General features: G+C 40.8%; 1 protein-coding gene across 3 annotated transcripts in view; it reads right to left on the reverse strand.

Annotated features, from left to right (window-relative positions):
- Positions 1 to 490: 490 nt before the first annotated feature.
- Positions 491 to 23,247, reverse strand: part of negr1 (neuronal growth regulator 1) — a 155,298-nt gene continuing 132,541 nt past the window's right edge. For all 3 annotated transcript variants that reach the window (XM_038715718.1, XM_038715719.1, XM_038715720.1), the window contains one exon: positions 491 to 3,670. In XM_038715718.1, the coding sequence (XP_038571646.1) occupies positions 3,570 to 3,670 (101 nt within the window). In that variant the 3' untranslated portion in view covers positions 491 to 3,569. The remainder of the gene's footprint in view (positions 3,671 to 23,247) is intronic.

Raw genomic sequence — 23,247 nt, forward strand, 5'->3', positions numbered from 1 at the left:
TGTTATTCACTATGCTTTAGCTTTAGCCGTCAGCCAAAACTCGACTGCTATCCAGCAACAATGTACCGGGCTGGATTTTCATGTATGCAGTCAGGCAACGTAAGATTGTTAACCGACCAACAGACTCTTGACTCAGCTGGTCTTTTTGAACAGCAAAAAGGCATAATCCTTGCTAAGTTATTAAAAAATTGAAATGGTACAGGGCGGGGGTTTTTGCTCTCCAACAAACCATCTTTGGTTTTGCCGAGCGTACATGCACCAGCTTGAGATGCCAAGAGTTAATTTTGTAGTTTAGCTAACTCACTCAATAAACGTTGATACATCTTACAAAATCTAAAAATGAAAAGCGTGCTAACTGGGCGAATGGAGAATATAGTGACAGGAAATTTTATGTTTTAAGGAGGACATTGTCGTCATGGCGCACGCTGGCTCAAACCCTGTCCTGGTGATAATGACAGCCTCTTTGAGTGCTCATTAACTCAGATATGGGTTTATATTGTAACATGAAGACTTTTATTGCAAATAATAGTGATTTGATAAAAGGGAGTTAATAATACCATTATTCAAAATAATCAACATCCAGTACATTTCATATGGATTACTAGCATGATCTTAACTGCTTAGACAAGCAACCAACAATAACTCCAGACTGTCACCAATGTGCCACAATAATCATCATGACTCTGAATAGCAGTTGTTTTAGTTTATCAGCAAAGATTGATTCATATAAATCACAAACAAACATAGCCTAGTGGTCTGTAGGAGGTATGCATTTTTAGACCAGGTTTAAGAACCAAACTTTTGGAAAAAACTGGTTGCATTCATAAAAAGTATGAATATCTGTAAAATGGCCACCTCAAAAACACAGGTTAACTTTGACATGCAGCACAACCATACTCTCTGCACATCATCAAACACGCAAGTGTGTGAAAACTATGACTACACACTGGCTCTAAAGGTATCCTATTTTCTCCAAATATACACACATTGATTCTGTTCTATAATACTGTTATATTGGTTCACACCCTCTCTGTTTCAAAAAGTAGGTAATTTGATTGCAAACATTGTTCTTTTTAATGTACTCCTCTGACGAAAAATCAACAACAGTTATGGCATCTAAATGAACCCCACAACATTATAAACTATGCCATACTGTGCCTCATTCAAATAAATGTCACATATCCAGTTTTACATGTTTCAAATCTATTTTTTATACATTGTTTTCATAAAGGAAGAGAATAAATATACTTTTGACCCATTTTCATTATACCTTAACATTTAAACAAGATCATATGGTGCAGTATTTTCATAATTTGTAAAACAAACTGATAACAATTTCAGTACAAACAAAAAAAAAGGAAAAAAAATGTTTAGCAGACCTTAAATCATCACAAAATGTAAAAGTAAAAACAATGTTTGTGCTTTAAGTCTTTTAACTGCGATGGCTATTTCTCTATAGGTATGCAGTTACAAGTTCATGTGAAAATACTGTGTGAACTAATTCGGGTACTGTTAGACCCTCGATGCTGGGGCAAAATATAAAACAATTCATATCCAAACAAGACCTGCAAACATGTTAACCTGTATGACAAATACTGCATTTTTATCAGATGCAACTGGTTTATTTGAAAATACCTGCGAGTTGAGAAATTGGGGATATAATGCCTAATTTGAAAGATAAGATCAGCTATTGGTTTATGAACATTCAATAATCAGTAATATGTCAAACAAATGAGTTGTATCTTATTGAGAGCTTCTGGAAGTGTCCTTCTAAAGGAGGTTCATTTAATGTCTATGGTACTATTAAGGCATTACAGTACAGTATCTCTGTTTACACCATGGACTGAAGATACTTGAGGATGAATATGACGGTCTCTGCAAGTAAACCTTTACAATAACATTGTTTTTAAGCGTTGATGTGGTTGATTTCAATAAAAAAAAGCCACGTTCTCTCATATTAAACAACCTCATGGTTTAATTTATTCTCTACTCTGCTGGACGTTCTCTGGCCCTGTGGACACTGATCAGCTGTTATGAACAAAATGGACACTCACAGGCCATGTTTGTAGTGATGAAAATGTTCATAGGGTTTATTTTGTGTTCTGTTGCTCATAATTAACACGAGAAGGACTTAGATTGGAGCCAAAACAGGTTTCTTTTTTGAATGTTTTTTGTACTTAACCAAATATGTGGGTGTAAATGCCAGAAATCTTAAGTTACATGGCCTTTGGCTCTCTGGATGTCTTTTATTTGTTAACTGGCACAATGAAGTAGATACTGTATATTTACTGTAAAAAAAAAAACCCACTTGAATATATTTAAGTATTGAATAATCTCTAATGAAAAACAAAGGAAGAAAATACTGTGCTGCAGAATGCTGCTTTCCCAGAATCCATTTTTTAAGTATGGTGCCAAAGGTTGAAGCCAAAAAACTTCAAGCGACCTACAGTGTGCAGCTGTGGGTTTTTCCGTCAGTAGATGATCAGTAGGTACACAACAAATTCAGAGACAAAATGCTCCGCTTAGACGCCCACTGGAAGTGGCATGTTTCAAAGAACTGCATCTTTAAGGGAAAAGCTTAAAACAGTTGAACTTGGGCTCTGCCTTTTCTTCTCAACTGAAACAGTTTGTTGTGACATTCTCACAGGAAAAGAAAGTATGAAGTATATACTGTAGTATTTATATTTTGAAGAAGAATGTAAACATAGGGCAGCGATGTTCCTCCCTTCACACTGTACAAAGTCATGAACTGTTTTACTGTTCTTGGTCGAATGAGAAAAGCTGGTCCCACTTTAAAACAAAGCCTACACTATATTAAAATATAAAGATACAATACAGTATACTTTGCTACTTTGACGGCTGCCTGATCTGTTAGGCAGGCATAGTAACTGAAGGACCCATTTCAGAATACAACAAAGCACACCTTCAACACTGTTCATCCATCTACTGAGTAATCATGACAATACAGGTCCTGGAAAAGCCCTGCCTTTTTTGTTCTTTTGTTTTTTTTTTCTGTTTTTTTCCCTGTTTTTTTTTAAGCGCACTCCATAATCAGAATTTGTATTGTTTGGAATCTAAATGTCTTTCCTTTGTTCGACAACCCCATAATACATTCAATACAACATTGGTATGGTAATTCTGCGTACTGAGAGACTTGGCACAATCGCTTCTTTTTAGCCATGTACAAAAATGGATGAAAATGTAAATTTTGCGCCATTGCCTCACACAGAAAGAGGCATGAAAGTAACTCATTTGGGAAGTTTGGGGGCTTTTGATATGAGTGGAGGTGGAGCGGGGCTGGGGGTGAGCACTGATTCACAAGGTAGTCAATCAATCCCAAAAGAAGAGAAGAAATAATAATAATAATAAAAAAAAACAAACATCATAGTATTTACATGACAGAAATTTCACCAAAAAGCGAAGAAAAGAAAATGAAAAAGAAAGTAACGCTGATTATTTTCCCCTCACGGCTTTTCAACTAACTGTACCAGATTGGAATCCAGCCATCAGCAATGTCAAAAAGGATTCATAAATGCTCTCGACAGTCATTGTGTCTGGGCTGGCCTCTGCTAGTACACGCTGATGAAGGAGGAGAGAGCCAGGACCAGGTATCGGCAGGCCAGCGGGACGTACGCGCTTCCTGTGCTCCCATAGGGTGCAGTGTTGGGCGCTGTGGGCAGGAAACAAGAGAAGCTCTGATTAGTTGTGATTGCACTTTCATTCAGCAGCACCCACCATTTGAAAGCCTGCAGTCAGCTTGGCGTGGTGCTTCCAAATGGGACTGTAAAAACTGCAATTACCGTACAACTGCCGCTGTTTTGAGTTGTTTTCTTGTAAGAGAAACTTCTACTTGACAACACTGATGCTCATGTATATTCTGAACAGTGGTGGAAGAAGTACTCAAATCCTGAAGTTAGATAAAAGTACAAACTGCACAATGTAAAAATACTCCATCCATCCATCCATCCATCCATTATATTCAGCTCAGCGCAATCCGATTACATAAAATACATGCATTTAAAATCCCACTTAAGTAAATGTACAGATGGATCATCAGCAAAATGTAACTTAAGTATCACCGCACCCCTAATAGTGCCTTATTAAATTCTTAATACTATACATCAAAGCGTAAACAGCACTCTACTGTTGTTGCTGGTTGAAGAGGATTTGGCATTAAGTTCTTTATCTACAGTTAGGTAGTTTAGTCCAGCAGTTCCCAGCCTGGGGGTTAAGCCCCCTCCAAGTGGTCACAAGATAAATCTGAGGGGTCATGAGATGATTAATGAAGTCAAGTCAGGTAGAGCAAATTTCTTAATACAGCAAATTTAAGAACTACAACTACACACTTGTAGTCCACTTACGCAGGTGTTGCTTGATTAGACCTCCTCTCAGATCTGACTGAGGGAGCAGACAGTCCAGGCTTGATTGACAGCTCTCCTCTCGTCCTGCTTTTTGTTAAATCACGTAATTCTCACCATAGCTCCACCCAGCCTTAACCTGACTGAAGGGTATAATCAGAGTAACTGAAAACTCCTACGTGGTTGTGCAGGACATTTAATCTGAAAAGTAGATAGAATAATAAGTGACGACATCTCTCAAAAAAAGCGGAGTAAAAAGTAAGAATTTCCCTGTAATGTAGTGGAGTAGTAGTATATAGTAGCATTAAATTATACTTGTGCTTGATTAAATGTTCCTCTTTTCTCTCCATCACAGATTCTAAAATACTTTTCTTCCACCTCATAATTTTCTATTCGGGTGTAAAAACACTTATCCCTGTTTCCCCCTCGTTCATATTAGTGGTACAAAAAAAGCCATCAGTGGAGAGAGGAGAATAGATGAGGCCAACACGAGGTCTTTTCTCCACATTCCTATCGAAAGGCGCCTTTGTTTTGCGCTGTTTGTGTTTCTCTGACCAGCAGACAGCCACAGTAATATGAACGGGCCTCCCTGGAGAGCTGCGTCAGGCGGGACAGAGAGGGAGAGGGCAGTCTTTCATTTGGAGAGGCTACTCTGCCTCCTCAACACAGACACACTCTTTTAGCTTGTAGCTCAATAAAGAACGCCTTGCAGGTTACAAAACATGCTCTCCCTCAGTACTCATACACACACACACACACACACACACACATAGTATGTACCTGCATGTACAGGTCACATGCACACATGCATGTCTACAAACACACACACACACACACACACACACACACACACACACACACACACACACACACACACACTAACAGCATAGCAAGGCAGTCCAAACAGGCTCTGCTCTACCAGGGGAAATCATGTGGTGCACAGCCCATATCAGCAGGGTGCCTCTATTTACACGGCCATGTAATTAGTTCACAATGTAACTCCTATGATGTGGACCTCACGTTGCACAAACACACCGAGCAAGGGGAGAAACTACATACCTACCTACCTACCTACACACACACACACACACAGATACTGCACACACAGATGCAATCATGAACATATAAAGTCCTTTTCTTCGTGCATTTCTGAGGTTAGTCAACGACTTGGAGCTGCACGTTTTGCAAGAGGATTGTTACCCCACTGTGCAGCTGTTATTGTGGACTGTATATTTATTCAATGAGAGCTGGTTGTCATTAGAGTGGCATATGGCTGCTGGTTTGTTAAAATAAATACAGTGAAGCAGAGACTGATCTTTTTTTTTTTAACCAACATAATAGCTTGTTGGTGGCAATTTTCACAGGAGATGCCTGGGAGAGAGACACATATCCCATTATCACCTGACACAGCACTGCTTTTACCTGATATTTTCAAGCATTATTTGTCGGCACTGGAGTTGTTTACCTATTAGAGTGAAAACTATAGCTCCGCTGACAGACGGGAAAATTGGGGAAAAAAGGTAAAAGTAGTGAACAGAGGAGCACAAATGGGTGCAAATTTTGATGATGTGCGCGTTAGATGCATGGTTGGCTTGTGTGAACTGCAGCCCCCCCCCTTTTTTCTCCTTGTTTCTGCTTTTCTATCTTTGTCTCCCTTTTCTACCTCATTCTCTCTCTTTGTAACCCCCCCACCCCCCGCTCTGTCACTTTCTCTCTTCTCCAATCCAAAGTACAGGATAATGACACACTTTTCCTGGGCTATGAGAGAGAGAGAGCGAGCGAGCTGAGAAATGGTAACCATAGCAACAGCTCCTGTCCTGCTCAGCCGGCCCACTGTTGCCGGAGCCTGAGTGCGCTGCATTGTGGTAGCCACGCTAGCAGATTCATTTGTGGGGGTGTGTGTGTGTGTGTGTGTGTGTGTGTGTTTGTTGCGGTGGGTGGGGAATAGGCAGATGTCACTATTTCCCTTCTTCAGTTTCTCATCTCATCAGTGTCAGTGTAGTTTCTGGCTCAGCAAATGCTGCAGTAATCACATTAATATCTCGTAGACAACTGCTTTTCATGCAGCAGTTCAGGGAGCTCACAAGGCAATTACTGGATCTCTGCTATGACTAATGTTGACTGGGCTGGAGAGTGTAACAATAAAGCCCTCAGTACTTCAGGAGGGGAAGTGCAAAGGGAGGTTGGGGTATAGTCAGTGTTAGTGGGTTCCTGCCTCCTCACAGAGTTTGATTTTGGGCTTGTTTAATATCTCCCTGTGTCGCAGCGAAAAGCAGGGGCCTCCGTTGCTTTGACTGTGTGGGTTGTAACTTGCCATTTTAATTAACTCCCCAACCAACAACTGCCTGCAACACCATTACTCTGCTTATTAACATGAAGGGAATAGAAGGGGAAAGAGACAGAGATGGACGCAGAAGAAAGAGAGATGCAGGGGAGAAGAAAGGGGAATCAAAGGAGGAGAGAGCCGGGAAAAAGACAGTGATTGAAAGGGGTGCAAGAGCAAAGCTGCAGCAGCAGCGGACAGGAAAGAGGGAGGGGGGCTATGACTGAGCTCTACCCCTCTTTGGGGTTTGAATTTAATTGCCATGTACATCAGCATCAAGCTACAATGAAGTACCAGAATCCCAGACAATATATCATAGAGAAACCAACAGTGTCGAGATGCGGGAAGACGCTGGGAAGACAAGCGGCGCTCCAAAGGGAGAGGAGCGGAGGAGATAAGTGGAGATGAAAGCGATACGCTTCAATTACTGTTTTGCAACCGAATTGAAATGAAAAACTAGAGCCTCCACAGCAATAGCCAGAGTCATATGAAAATAACAATCCTTGGTTCTCACCTCTGATTCAGGACTGGAGCCATCAGCTTTAAATAGTGTGCTGCAAGTATGAGCCACACACTCTTCTCTCTCATCCTTCTCCCCCATCCCTCCCAAATCTCCATCAACAGCAGTTTTGTCACCCACATATCATATGCACAACAAACGCTAAGGCCCTGAACCTCAGTCACTGTTGACACAGATAATGAATCATACTGAAATATGCAACAGTGACACTCGATGCAGGGTTTGTGTTGAGTACCATCTCGAGTGTTATGCACTGCACTGTAATTCACTGGAACATCATCATTCATTAGGTAATAGCATGAGCTACTTTCCAGTCCTCTTTTCAGCCCTTTAACCATCACACGTTGGTTTGTAAGGTTTTCAGAAATTCAGAAATCCATTCAGAAATTCTCAATCCACTTGCATTAAGTCTCACACATGTTCCACAAAGTACATGTGAAAGCGCAAGAAGAATAGAAAAAAATCTCCCATGTTTGTGTGTTGGATTGAGTCACCAATTCATTCATTTGTCATTTAGCAGATGATTCATCCCCTGAGTTGGTTGTATCGTCCAAGCGGGCTGTCACTAGCGGCGCACACACGGCAGCCAGCCAGGCAGCATCCCAATCCCCCCGTGGACATGGCTTCAGAGTTGGTCTCTTCTGAACAAGGGGGTGGGGGAGGGGTTCAGTGTCCTTGACCATCAATCAGTGGCCTCTGGTCCTCCCCTCTGCAGCTCCCCTGAGAAAGCCCACATGAGACACTCCTGAGCCAGAACTGATCCTGAACACACCATGCTGTAAATCGGGCTAAATCCCTCTACATGCAAGGTTCAGAGCAACCACCAAGGGTGTCTTTAACTCAGTACAGCACACACTAAAAGCAGGTCTTGCGTTAGTCTTTGGTAAAGAGTCTAAACGTAATATCTTGCAACGCTGATGACATTTGATGAGCACTTCTGTGCTTACACACAGACAGTGTGCAAGCACTTTATAGAAGGAGCTAAAGACATTTTCCATGCTTACCTTACCTCAATACACTGACAGTGAAATACACCGGTCCCCTGCGTCATTCATCTTATACCCTCGTGCCTGTAGCAGTTTGCCATATTGAGTTGCCGCACAATTGACTTGCCGACCTGTCAGCTCATTCATCCATTCCTCTCTCTGTTCCTCCTGTTCTTGTACAAGCAAAATGTTCATCATGACCACATATGATGTTCAAAACTCATCACCTTCGTCTCCCGCTATCATCATCACACACACTGCTGCTCCGCAGAGCCCTCATTCACACGGACCTTCAAGCTCATTAGCCCCACCAATCTTTTGCATTAGTGCTAGTAATGAAAAGCCTCCATTAATAAGATGGCCTTCAGAGATCATTTACCCACCTCCGCCTCCCAATACTGCCATATCCTCCCCCCCAACCCTCCCTCCTTCCACATCCTGGTACCTGCCGGTTATCAACACCCTGCAGAATGCTTTTTGGGGCCGGAGCCCGGGCTCTAATAGCTCCTCTCAGCATCAGTATCTAACTGGAGAGTGAATGAGTGAGAGAGACGGGTCACCTGATAGCTTACTGAGTGAGCTGGGGGCTCTCGATTGCAGGCAGGCTTTGGCCTTCAGCTTGACTTAATCAACGCCTCTGTGGGGTATCTGGACACATAAGAGAGCCCTCAGCACAGTGAGAGCCGGAGAAAGGAATCCCGACAGAGAAGACATTTCCGGCATTCTCCACACAGATACTGTTCCCTTTTATTACTGATTGACGTCTCACTTTAACAGTCTCCTCCTCCTACAAACAGAAAGTGTATGCATGTTCCCTTTATTTGAATTGAAAATTGAAGTTATGAGTCTGGCATTCGAGAGGATCCAAAAAAAATTCAGAGTGACCTACACGTATGTTTATTGCACCTATCAATTCAAGGACATGCTTTATGCAGGAAATCAATGAGCTTGCAAATGATGTACTTTATATGCACGCCTGATGGATAAATCTCCATTTTTAAAATGTTTTATGAATTTTCCCTTGTATGTTTTTTTCTCTCTCTAAATTCAGAGGGTAAATCCACATCAGCACATTCTGGGAATAAACAACAGTACAGTGTGGATAGTTGATACTTTAAGCGAGCATTTTTAATCACAGCATTTCCAAAAACATAATTACTCCATGACTTTGGCTGCTCCTGCTAAATTTGTTTAATGTTAGGGGCTTAATAAAATGCACAGGGACGCAAACAAATGGCGTCAGCATGTAGCAAGTTCATGCAGCCCCACATTTCCTTTCTCTCCCTCTCTCTTCCTCTCACTGTCTATAATAATCTCCCTCTCATATTTGGGTCTCTCACTCCCACTATCTCTAATAATTCCCCATTCCCACGTGTCTCTCCCTCACTTTTTAATGCTTATCAGGGTTTTATTTCTGTGCGAGTGCTGCAGGCCCAAGGATTTTGCTGAGTCAGCCGCTGCTCGGCTACTGCGCCCCTGTGATGACAGCGACAATCTGGCCAGTTACGAGGAACGTTGACGACAAAACCCGACGCAACTTGCATCTCCATGAGCTGCTCCATCAGTACAGCCCGATAACATCAGATCTCCAACCGGGAGGCAACCCTCTCTTCCTGTCCTCTCCGTTCTACCCATCTCCTTCGCCTGTAGCCTCCTAAAATAGCAACTCCCAGCTGTTATGTATGTAAGATTATGATAAGACAGCTCTATTTTATCAAATTCCATTTTGGTGCTGATAACACAGCAGGCCTGAACGTGGAGGGTTAAGTGCATTTTCTTCTTGATGGATATAAGATAACTTTATCACTGCAGCCTGCCTGGTTATCACAGTTCACCTGGGGCTAGTCGAACCTGACTGGAATTTGCTCACGCCAAGCATCTCAGCACAAGCACATGAGCTGCGGCCAGATTCTGCTCAGATGGTCATCCTGTATGCAGAGCAATCCATATGTTTTGTTCATATTTACCTACCCTGAGCTGTTAATTGATTTCTCTCAGATCAATTCGGTGGTTTACAGAAATTGTTGGACCAAAAAGGGCCAAATCAATTGCCAAGTGATTAGCATGTGCAGTGGATTATTTCTAGCTGAGGCGCTGGATAAGACTTGAGGCTGCGTGGAGGAGAGGCACAATTCAATGGAGCCACACGCCATATGTTTACGGTAATTATTGCAAGCTCAAAGTCTGCTTTAGATAGTGTACACCCATTGGCTGTGTGAGTGTCACACATGAAATATTCCTTTATTATGCCAAGACAGAACCTGAGGCAGTGAATGCACTCCAGTCTCTACTCCCCACCTTGTTGCTGACTGCCTGCGGGAGGTTCAGATAAAAGCTATAGTGTCCTGAAGTGAGCACCATTGATTCAGAGAGGTATTTTACACAGCAGTTTGAGATAGTACAGGCACTGCCTCTCTTATACCAAACTCTGTCTGGTCCGTGTGTCTGAATACTTTCCTTTCTAATTCACACACTCAGTCAATCTGTTCAGTAGCTAACTGTTCAAGGTCTCAGAGCTTGATATGAACATTCACTGCCTTACATCCCCTACCACCAGGGGTGGAAATTAACTTTTTGGCTCACCTGCCAAAGTGGTTGGTGGATGAAAAAATAATAAATTGCCTTTTGTGTCACATATACATTTGTTTCCGTCCTTTTAACTGAGATATCCCAGAGTGAAATTTGAAGCAAAATTATATTATTGCTACTACATGTACTTAAAACATGTTTTATAAACTTATAAGATGTTATTAATCATTCAACTTAAATCTTATCACTGCTTACTCTTGCTCAACTTAAACCTCCTTGTCAGACTACTCACTTTCTACAATCACCCTCTTCTGTCCTCCTGCTTCTGACAGAGTCTTGGTGCCACAGCATCACATGTTTTGTGGGATCAACATTTTTTATACAGCCTATGGATCAATCTCCTTGATCTCTGGGGAGGACAGCAGGACTATTAGAAGATCTGACAGTGTTTCAGATACCAGACTGGACCGCCAACTACTCTGCATCCATCCATCGTCAACAGCTTATCCTGCGTACAGGGTTGAGGGGGGCTGGAGCCAATCCCAGCTGACATCGGGCGAAAGGCGGGGTACACCCTGGACAGGTCGCCAGTCCCAACTACTCTGCAGAAAGCTAAAAACACTCAGTACAACAGTACAACTTTTGCAATTAGCTCCTAACACTAGCTTTCACACTGCCTTTTTTCACGGGGGTATCTGTCAACTTGCTACACTTAATAATTAGTTATGGAGCAGATTTTATCCGCCTCTGCCTCTGAGCAGGGAAAGTTGGTGACAGACACAAGACAGAAAGACGGAACGTTCTGTTTGTGAAAAGCCATAGCCAACATGCCGCGGCACACCGCTGGTTCCGGTAAAACTGGACACTATGTGAAAGCACACATAATTGCGGGATAAAGGCCTTTTCACATGGGATAAAGCTGTAAACTTTTGTTCAGTATGAAGAAGCGAATGCAACATAAATGCGGATATTCCTTTCGTGCTGATCTCCGTATGAAAGCGGATACACTCTCACTCTCCCCTCCCGACTCCTGTCGCCTGTCCCCTAACGCCCAAATTACGTCAATCACACACAAGTCACATGAAAAGAACATAAACAACAATCAATGAACGCCCCTAATACGTGTGTTACACAATTTTAGATCCCTTGGTACATCAGGGACCAATTTAAGTGTGACACACAACCAGCAAGAACGCCGGTCTGCTGCTAATTACTGTCAAATAGAAATTATATGCTGAATGTGGCGGGTAGCCTTCCAACATTCGTCCGGCAAACAGAAAATCCACCTGTATTTGGCGGGTGTTAATTTCCATCCCTGCCTACCACAATGCCTGCAGCTGCTTCATGTACAATAAAAACAACAAAAAAAGGACACACAAAATGGTGTACTAATGCCACATAAATGACCCTCTTGACACTTGTAGCTTTGGGAGATGACAGTCTGGAATGAAAATGAATCAATTTTTATTCTGAAAGTAGAAAACTAATTGGGGTGCTGTTAATTCATTCTTAATTGCCTCCGTCTGCTGTCCAGGAGATGGGCTACACTAAAAAGGCAAAAAACTAAGTCACTAATGTCAGACGCAGTTAACCAGCAGTGTATTTAAGGCAGAGATTTAGAGTGAACTTGATGTATGTCACACTGTTGCTCTTCATCTGACATTTCTGTGTGCTCACTGCAAAAACACAAAGCATCCAACTTAGTGAAGTTCTGATTTACATTACAATGGGTAGGCCTTCTTTAAATGCTTCTACAAACATCATAAGAAATATAGCGTATATACTTAGGCTGTGGTGGAAGATGATGTTTTTTTGTGGTAAACAGTCCTTGAGTTACATGAAAAGAACTTAAAATAGATGTCTGTGAAGATTCTCAGTTTCTCAGTCATCCAGGTCATAGTTCTCCAAGGTGGATTAAAATCAAGGGTAACTGGGCTGGTTTGAGGTTGCTTGAAGACATTTCGCCTCTCATACAAGAGGCTTTTCAGTTCAGGTCTAGCAACCTCAACCAAGCCCAGTTGCCCTTGATTTTAACCCACACTGGATGCTTGAAATAGAACATATTGTCAGACTGTCATATTAATATGTGGTGTATACTACTGGATTGGTATTAGTGGTGTATTAACATGTAAGCAGTTAGATGGATCTGATTTTAACAATTTAACCTAAAGTAGTGTTTGGCAGTATAATCTATAATGATGTATTGTATTTTATGAGATGATCATATTTTTTTGTATCTAAAAATATTATTCTATAATGTAACCAGTGACTGTAGCTTTCAGACAAAACTCATGACACCTGAAACGAGGGGTCCAAATCAGACACTGTTTTTTGTTCAGCCAAAAAAGTCACTGGTGTAATCTTTAACAATGCATTGTATTTTATAAGCTTACTTTATGTTATTTTATCTAACACTATAGCTGTCAGATAAACGTAGTGGAGTAATAAGTACAATATTGAAATGTAGTGGTGTAGAAGTATTCAGTACATAAAATTGAAATACTAAAACAATTTGTTTACCCTTGTAATCATGGCTAAACCTATCTGCATATGTCTGGGTTGCTTTCTTGAATGCTTCAGAAAATCCAAACAGTTTAACAGTAGACAAGTCAAGGTGGTTTGATGCACCACAAAATGCTGCCAAATAAAATCAGCGGGTGCATTTGAAAGTGAAGAGTGACGCACATCCAATTTGAGTGAGTTCCAGGCTTTGGACTGTGTTTTGGAAGTGCTGAGCTGTGTGCACTCTGTTCAATGACAATAACTATGATGTTATGGCTGTATGAATAAAAGGCAGACAATATCACCTCACACAGAAACAGATCCAAAAAAAAAGCCCTTAACTCTTATCTGCTCCTCAACATTCACTTTAGCCTTTCCTTTGTAGGCTTATCCTCTCTGCCGCACTGACACTATCGATATGCAACTTTCAGGGTTGCATTAATACGAGACCGGATGATGGTGACACCTGCTCTTTCCCTTTAATGTGGGACTGCGCTTAGTGACTGCAAGTGTGTGAGTACCGCTCTCTCCGCCTTTGTGTTCCTGTTTTTCACATGAGGTCAAACATTATTGACTGGCATCACTGAGGGGAATAAGTCTGCGTTTACCGACAAATTGGACTGGTGGATTGATGGCTCAACTCAGCTTGGTAACAGGAGCAGCATATATCAATGCACAGCTCCCTTTGTAGCTGCAAACAGAGCAGATGGATTTCCATTTACATACAGCATTCATCATCAAGTTGACTCACGGCTCTTGTGACAGTGTATGTGAGCATGGGAAATATCAGATCAGTTCTATTGCATCATACCATTAAAGGCAATAATGGCAGAATGTAAAGGGGTCACAAAGTACCTACATAAAAACAGGCTAATGCCATCTGTCTAGAAAGTAATGATCAACGTTCCACCAGCTATTGCAAAAAGTGCTGTTTTATTGGTTAATAAGACCCAGAATCCAATTACTGAGCTCCTCTATTAATCTGTCCTATATATTGTGTGAGGGGAAAAAAGCACAATTGAAAATGCACTTTCTCATCAAGAATAGGCTATTGTGTTGTTAAAATATTATTTCCAAGTAAGGAAGTTATACTACCCAAGCAACATACAGCATACCGAAGAAAAAAATATAGTTTGACAACAGATTGTATAAGGTAACAAATAACCATCGATTTCAACAAGCCCTCCTTTCATGACAACTGTCTTGCTTCAGTCCAACAATATTCAGCAACAGGTGCACTGTAATTTAATAATTTTTCATGTTAAAAACAGAATTAGTCATATCTGGAGCCCTGCAGAGATAACATGTCACATGCAATGATTAGTTTAGTTTAGTGATCCAATTTATAGTTATTTCTTGGTCTTTTCTTTCATGGAATTTGTTGACAGATAAAATATAGACTATAAATAGATTGTTTTGGAAAAAGTGATATTCATAAAAATTACACTTTTCCAAAAAGGTACATGTTGCAATGTTTTATGGAGGCATGTTTGTTGTTAAGTGTATTGAGTGACTATGGGGCTATAATTAGATGAGGAATGATAAATCAATCCTCTTTTGTGTGGTTCAGACTAAATCAAAGTTTGGTCTGATTAGGAACAAAGACGGGGGTTGCTAGTCATCTCAAAACCCATTTCAATCAGTCAAATGTCAACAAACAAAGCAAATTACACACTATTAAAATCTAATTTATAAAAGCAACACACATGAACTATCATGGAAGTAGGGAATATCCCTCTGATTGTGATATGTGCTAGGATGGAGTACTGTTCTGGTGAAATTAATATCACATGAGCCCCTTTTCCAGTAATTTTTTTTCATTTTGGGATGTAGATCTGTGGCTGGAGGCCCACTGGGAGCCACCCACCATCGCTGAGATCTCCCCATGCTAGACGGCATTAGGAATAACAAATGTAAAGCAAAATTCTCTAATATGCTTGTCTTTCAAATGTGCTCAGACAAAAGCGCCTGGGATTCTTCAGTGCTAATTAACAGTGTCAATGGTGACAGGACTCTGGCTTGTGAGTAGCTGAGCCCATTGATTGTTTCAAACACATTACAGTAATTCAGCAGGAAGTGGGGACTTGCATATAAAAGGGGGCGTTTATCACTTCAGGGGTCCATACAGCCTTGGTGTATTGAGTCCTGAGATTATTTTGCCAAAAGGCATCTCAGCGTGTTCACTGACCTTTCTTCATCATTAGTGATTGTAAAGAGGGTGGATCCTTGTCAAAAGCCTTGAATAACTAATCAGCTGCAAGGCCAGAGGAATACTAAAGGGTTAATGCTTTCTGTTGTGGGGGCCTTCGAGGCTTTACCCTTAAGCACTTGCATTTCAATTCTTCTGCTGAATGAGAAGAACTGAGGAGGGGAGCGGAGATAGTGGTGAGCTGTGCAGGATGCATAAAAGTGTTTGTGTGTGAGGCATGAAGAAGTATATCTTTAGCTGTCACCAATAACCCCGCAGCCATCCACCACTAATGCACATATCCATGCACACACACCACCACCACCCAATGGGAACATACTTGCGTGTAAGTGCATATACAGTATGGGTGTTTTGCGTGTGTACGAGCCTGTGCTGCACACTTTATTACCCTCTAGGGGAGTGTATCACACGCGGTAACACCACTCCAACTTGGAGAGCATTTAGCATGAGCGGACAGCGGGCCGCTCTTGAGCAATGCCGAGGATACCAAATGGCTCGGAAATCAAGACGATGGAACTAACCTTATTTAACGGCCAGACATCCAAGCCATTTCCCCAAAGAGAATGCCATGTCTGAATGTCATGACCTTTTCCAATCGCGTTTAAAAACCTCCAAGGTCTTCAAGGTGTGGTTTGTCAATAAAAAAGATTTTGAGGACTTGTGCAGCGGTAAACAGAGAGAAAGGCGATGCAAATGCTCAGCTTTTAAAGGGTGGGTTTATTGTAAATACTGTCATCTGTTGTTGGGCTGATTGAGAGGTTTTTCCTGAGGCTTGTGACAGTGATTGAAGCAGCGTGTGTGTGTGTGTGAGAGAGATGAACTTAAGTGGAAGTCCACACAGGTTTAATAGCATAAACAGAGAAATGAAAAAAGAGAAAATGTTTTAGGGGTACCTGTGTGTGTCAGCACGATTTAATGTGTGTGCTTGTGCATACACAAGTGTATTTGCCATTTAGTGGGTGATGGGCAGTGGGGACTGATTTAAGGGTAGGGGGGAAATTGTCGTGAAGAGCAGCTCTCTCTGTTCAGGCGTCTCAGAGATAATTGTCTGCCAGAGTAAAACAACACTGTGCTGCAGCACTGCTGCACCGAGCCCAGAGTTCATCCTGAGAGGGCGAATGGGCGACACTGAAGACATCACACTTGACAAAAGTAAAGAAGGAATTAAAGAAAAGACAGAGGGGGATGTGTCTGGGGTGTGATTTGAGAAGATGGAGGCCAAGAATCTTTGCTGTGCCATAAGGAAAGCGTGAATGGATCCATGTAATCAATATCAAAATGTTTTTGAAGGTGAAACAAGTACAGGAAGTCCACAGGATTCATTTAGAAATCTCTTTTCATGGACAGAGATAGGAAAGTGTGGAAAACTCAACTTAAGAACAGCACTAGTGAGTCCTCCTATCATGTTTCCTCCAATATGAGCTTGCATATAGTGGAGACCAAATGCGGTTAGAATTGTGCCGTTTGCGGTGAGGTGAGATTGAATTCTGTTTCAACCAAAGCTGGATGATTGCGAAGAATCAAATACAGTAGCCAATACAGTCACATCTCTGATGACCGACAAGGCAATTTTATGCAAGTGTTGTAGGTAGGAGTTCAAGTTCAATAGATGGAGCGAGTGTAGAACACTGGAATTCAACTCAGGTGAGCCCCAAACAAACCTGTTATGCCCACAAGTAATTTTCTTTTTTTTAAGTGAAGCTGCTAAAGCCAGTGCATGTTATCAAGCTGGCTGAACTCAATTTGACACATTTCCTTTTTAAATGTATTTATATTCACTGTTTATATGTGCATAAATGTTGTACGTAGCTATAAGGACATTTTTAAGTGTTTATTAATGGGCAGTATTTATCAACACATATAAGTTGATACAACAGTGTTTCACTATATTTGTCATTCATTATCTGTTTAAACAGCAGCCTCCACTTATGTGTGCCCACAGAGGAGTTATAGCTGCCAATATTAAACTGTGTTATAAACAGCGTTGGATTTGATTACAAGTAAACATATATCAAGAGGGTACTAGGAGTCAATGCACATAACAAGTTCATACAAAATGTAATGTATTTTTGCAATTCAACTGCAATGAAAATAGTTGAATTATTTGAAGTACAAGAAAGTAAATAGAAACCGAGGGTACCTGACAGAGATGGGGACTCGAGTTTGAGACTCGGACTTGAGTGTGACTTATATCGCACACACAGTGACTTCAGACTCGACTTGAGACTTGTCCTCAAAAGATTTCAGACTTGACTCGAACTCGTCTGATGAGCTGGCTGTTATTCCCCTACCTTTGTTACCTATAACCTGCCTGCGTAACACGTAGTAACTGCTGCATGCAGCCACACGTGCGAGAGGGCAACAAACACCGGCAGCTGCTGTGTCATTCATCATAAACTTTGGCTTTAAAACGTCATACAATAAGGCCCAAAGAAAGAAGTGCTGAATGCAAAATAGGTTAGTAACCTGAGGTTAGTCAACGTGTTTAGCTCAGCATTGGCCATCTAACGTTAGCTTGCTTCTTGCTTTAGCTACGACCTACGGGAGGTTATTAACTCCGACTTTCGTTCGTTATAAAAACATGAACGAGCGTTTGTTTGCTTGCCAAACTTGTGGTGTTCGATAAACGTAATCATTTATGTCCCGCTGGCTGCCATCAGGTTAATTATTAACGCTGGGTTCAAACAGGTTACTGGTTTATTGTTGATCATTTAATGTTTTATTCAGTTAATGTTACACTGGTTTGAGAGTCTGGGGAATGTGTTGACTTACAGTAACATTAGTTTATAGTGATTAGTTGCATTGTACTAATGCCATTAGTAGAGGCATTGTACATATAGTCTACATGGTTGTGCTCTGTAAGTGAAAAACAGGTTACAGATTTATTGTTGATCATGTAACGTTACAGTTTTATTTAGTTAACGTTACACTGGGTTTGAGAGTCTGGGGTAAGCTGGCATTAATTGCATTTCACATTAGGCTATATGGTTATACTCTGTAAGTGAAAAACCGGTTACAGTTACAGAATCCCTTATAGCTATGCAGTGTTATAAGCAGCCTGGATTGAACGCAGCAGCAACATTCATTATAACCACGAGTAACTTGAGACTTGACTTGGACTCTAGCTAAAAGACTTGTGAGCATCTCTGGAACCTGACAACTGGGCGGAGTCATATTAGGCTGAGCTGCCTGTATCAAAACAATAAAACAAGGGCCTCACATTACATCATATTTCAACATGCAACCAGGAAACTAGGTTAATGCTTAGATACTTACTTCTACGACATAAAGGCTGTCCTCTGCCATCTTGCTAGCTGAGCTACATATGTGCACTGACACAACAGTAGGATTGGAAATCTTCCTCTAGTACGCAGCTACCCTTCAAGAAGTAGGAAAGAAACAGAAAGAGTGTGAATGTGTTGGGTATTTTTATTTTTATTTTTTTGTGACGACAAAAGGAACAAGGAAATATGGTAAACGGATTGCTTGTTTGACAACAAAAACAACTAAATAAGTAAAGTACTTGAATTGCAGATCTACCATGTTACGTTACTCGTTACAACAAAAAGTAATCTCAGTACTCAACAACACTGGTTATAAACCATTTCAAAATGTGTATACATTAAAGAGGGGGACTTAAAGTAAACTGTTGCCATTGTATAGTTTGAAGGAGAAATAATATTTCACACTTTACAACTGAAGTGGGCAATATGGATAAGATTGGATTTATCACAATGTAATTTTTTTGCCGATATTAATACTTGTCGTAATGCATTTTCAGGAAATTCCATCGTGGTACTCTTTATGGATAAAATCAATTTATGAATGATGGATTTTGGCTAATCTAGTGAAAGATTTTGGGTACTTCATCATACTGATGCAAAAATCTTGCACATCCAAAATAATTTAAAAGAAAAAACACCCACAGTATAAATGGTATAACGAAATGTCTGATGGATGACAAATTTCTATTGTCTTAACATCAAATGACCCTCCGTTAAAACATAGTAATAGTTAATAATATGGTTGAAAAACAAGTTGCTTGCTATATTCGCTTTTTTACATGCATCAAAATATACATAAATTATATAAAAGATATGTATAGACTGTGAATAGTTACAATACAACTCAAAAACTACACAAACATCTGGTTGTGGAATTAAGAAGGGAAGAAAATGATTGAGCAACGGACACTATAACTGCAGCTTAAATGCTTATCATTATCTCTTTATGTTTGATTTATACAAGTGAAACAAATCCTACAATAATCATTTCTGTGCAAATGTGGAAGGCAAGGGTTTAGTAGAGGTTGCTTTAGGAGGCAGTGGGCACAGTATCTTTACTCCTCAGGCGTCTTCCACTGTCGGTGTCACTCAGGGTTTGTTTAGAACGGGCAAACTAATTACTGTGTAATTCCCAACACTTATCATGGAGTGACATATAGGCACCCCGTCCCTCTAAGATTCAGATACATGTGAAGAAGACATGTCATGGGTGGGTAGAATTCCTGCGGTTTAAGTGTTATCAGGATAGCAACAAAGACTCAGCCCCTCGGGCACAATCACATGAAAGACCAGTAATCTGCCGGCAACCAGCTGTCATATATGAATATATATGAAACCCCACGACAAGCTGGCCAGGCCTGACACTCAAAGTCAAAAGTGAAGCTCCCAGGAAATGGTTGGAAATGCGAGTTGCCTGTCATAAATGCTCAGTGTTTCACAGTATTGTGGGGCAGTGTACATTTCTTCAACAAAAACTATGACCCAAAGTATTCATTGTCAGCATTTTTATGCCAGTCGACAACAGGACTAAAGAAGTATAACTAAATGCCATGTCAATTTATGGCAAATAGAAACTTAACTATTATTTCAAAAGGTGATGAATGAACAAATGACTGAACTAACTTCTGTTTCCGTACAAAGTAATGTAACTATCATAACCTGTTTCTGAAAGGAAAAAAGTAACAGATGGATCACATTTATATACAATCCCACTGAAAATGACACAAAATAGTAACAAAACAGCTGAGACCAATGACAAAAACATAAAGGCCAGCACTGACATATCTAAAAAGGTAAGCAAAATGTTAAAGTGTTAATTTCGGGATGTGGAAATTCAGTTGGCTATCTTTCATGTTTAGAAGCAATTGCTATGAATAAGTGCAGGATTTATTTTGGCAGTCAACCATCAAAACTACAGAGATGTTTGCTAAACGAATGTCACTGCATTAACGTTATTGGATGTTTTCACTGCTAGTCTTAAGCTAGACCCAGACTGTGGGTCACTGTTGTAGTGAACATGTGAAAGAATACAATGCATGCAGTGGAGAGCTCAGGTAGCAGCATTAAAAGAGCAGGAATGACAGTGAGTGATTGGTGTTACATTGAAATCTGTGACCCGTGAGATTTGGTGACGGTAGAAGGTCAAGTATAGAAATGACAACTGCATTTACTAAGGAGACTGACTATTGTTTTATGGCAGTGTGACATGGGCACTGTGTGCGCTAACCATTACATTCTGGTATAAACAAATAAACAGCACTCTTTCTGCTAACCTAGTGATAGCAAAACATGTGTAACCATGATAACTGTACACAACAAAGACGACGGCCAGGGGTAGCCTCAGAATTTTAACACATAAACATTAAACGATGAACTAAACTAAAACATCTTTTGTTCTTTTGTTGACTAAAACGAGGAGAAAACTGACAATAATAAAATGACTAAAATGTGAGTTTTTGTTAAAAGACAAAAATTGTTGTGAGGCTGGGTTTTTGCAGGATGATTCACCTTAAACCTGCAGGTCTGACTGAATATGCAGGGTCCAGCTGATGTCAGCTGATGTCTTAATGAAAGCCACTTCCTCAGCTCCTCATCCCTCAAGAGCTGAATACAAAACCTGAGAGTGATGCAGAGAGGAGCCTCCCAACAACCGAGTAAGGCCTGAAGAGTACATTTACTGTATTTCCAAGGGCAATGACAACATGTCCACAGCCTTCTCTCCATTACTACTAAAAGTGTTTCTCTCTTTTCCCTCAAAATTACACCCATTTAACTCTGCTGAAGAGTGCTCTCACCAGAGATGAGAGAGAGGGAAGACCTAAAGCACTGCACAGTGTGAACCCACTGCAATCTACAAGTTGGCCAAAAAGCCATCTTTTCTGATTTACCGTGGCCTCTACTAGAAGTGCGTGGCTTTCTTCAATCATCCTTCTTAATGCACTAACCATTAGAGTCTGTCCAGAAAGAGAATATACCCTGGTGTCTCAATTATACACCAAGACTGAATCTCTACAGCAGCCTTTCGTGGCCATAAAAGGAAATGACTATCCATTTTCTGCTCCAGCTCTCACACAGCAACTGCAGAGTCCTGCCTGTTGTTGGGAGCATCAAAACCCGTCTTTCCAACTGAATTGTCTTATTAATCACCCTGACTGCTGTGGCGAGAGGGCCAATTAAAGTTGGAAAAACATTTGAATTGACAAAAAAAACACTTTCCTTGTCCCTTTAACAGTAACTTCCCTTCTGCGGTCTTTTCTTCTTATTAGCCAAACTTTAGATTCAAGAGTAAGAATGCAGGTTTCGAAAAACAGTTGTAAATACAACATCAAAAATGGGGAAGGATGTCACAGACCTGAAAGCACTACAATGCATAATGTGCTTTGATCTTCCGGGTACAGTGGTAGATGTGTGAGATTTGTTGATCTGCAAACTCTGAGAAGTTACGCTAGAAAAAGAAAATATAAGTGACAGCGACAGGGATAAAAGCGCCGCCTGCAACAAGAGCTCAAATAAGAGGTGGGAATAAACACATAAAAGAAAGAAGATTCTCTGGCACAATTTAAAAACTAGAAAGGCTCTGACAGGTCTCAGTTTTAATACCCACCACCAATATTATTCTCACAAATGGTGAGAAATATCCATGGAAGATCAACAAACGAAAAAGTGAAGTCTGTGAAATAGTTTTCTTGTTCTTCTGGAGACAGTTATTACGGTTTGGGTGTGTGCCACTGTGTTTCTACTGTGTGTGCGTGGGACTGACAGCACGACCAGGTTTGCATTTAATGGCCGACACTCCAGAGGAGATGCGACGTGGGAGAGATAATCAGAGACAGAGAGGAGAGCAGTACATGTGGGAGCAATGGAACGACAGAGCTGGAAACAGAGAGAGACTCAGTGACAGAGATGTGGGGTAAGTAGAATAATCTGCTGACGGGGGGGGGGGGGGGGGGGGGGTTATATCAGACACTGACGAACAGGTGAAAAGCAGTCCTAAAAATTAGGCTTTGCAGAGGTAGGGAGGAACAGCGAAGGCTAAGGCCCATGAAATATGGATACTAATCTAATATAGTTAGGATTTGAGGGAAGAGAGGTAAGTGGACCTTTGTGGGAGTCTAAAATGTTTTCTGAATGCTCTGTGAGAGTCAGTAATCAGAGATATGTCAGGATATTCTGTATTAGTGCTAAAGCAGGAGAGCATTATCCCAATGCTTAAAATAATTTTACATTAACACATATTATAGGATTTATGTGTTCCACCTCATACTGTAAGATGCTTCCTAACCTGATAAGAATATCAATATTGGATTGTTTTATTAACTTCCAGTGTCAACATTTGTAAAATCCTTGCTTTCTTCACTTTCAGTTTTTTTGGTTTAATAAAGAAGTGAATTTGCAGTTACTAGCGCAGAGCCCGTTCATAACGTGCCTGTTTTTGAGGTGTGATATTCAGTTTGGATAATTTGAGTGGTTATATTTGCTCAAAAGATTTGTGCTTATATGAGACATACTTGTTTTGAACTGCTCGTGGGAAGCAGC

This window comes from Micropterus salmoides, unplaced genomic scaffold, assembly GCF_014851395.1.
Source record: "Micropterus salmoides isolate LMB-PRFRI ecotype aquatic unplaced genomic scaffold, ASM1485139v1 Ms_hic_scaffold_13, whole genome shotgun sequence".
Lineage (NCBI taxonomy): Eukaryota > Metazoa > Chordata > Actinopteri > Centrarchiformes > Centrarchidae > Micropterus > Micropterus salmoides.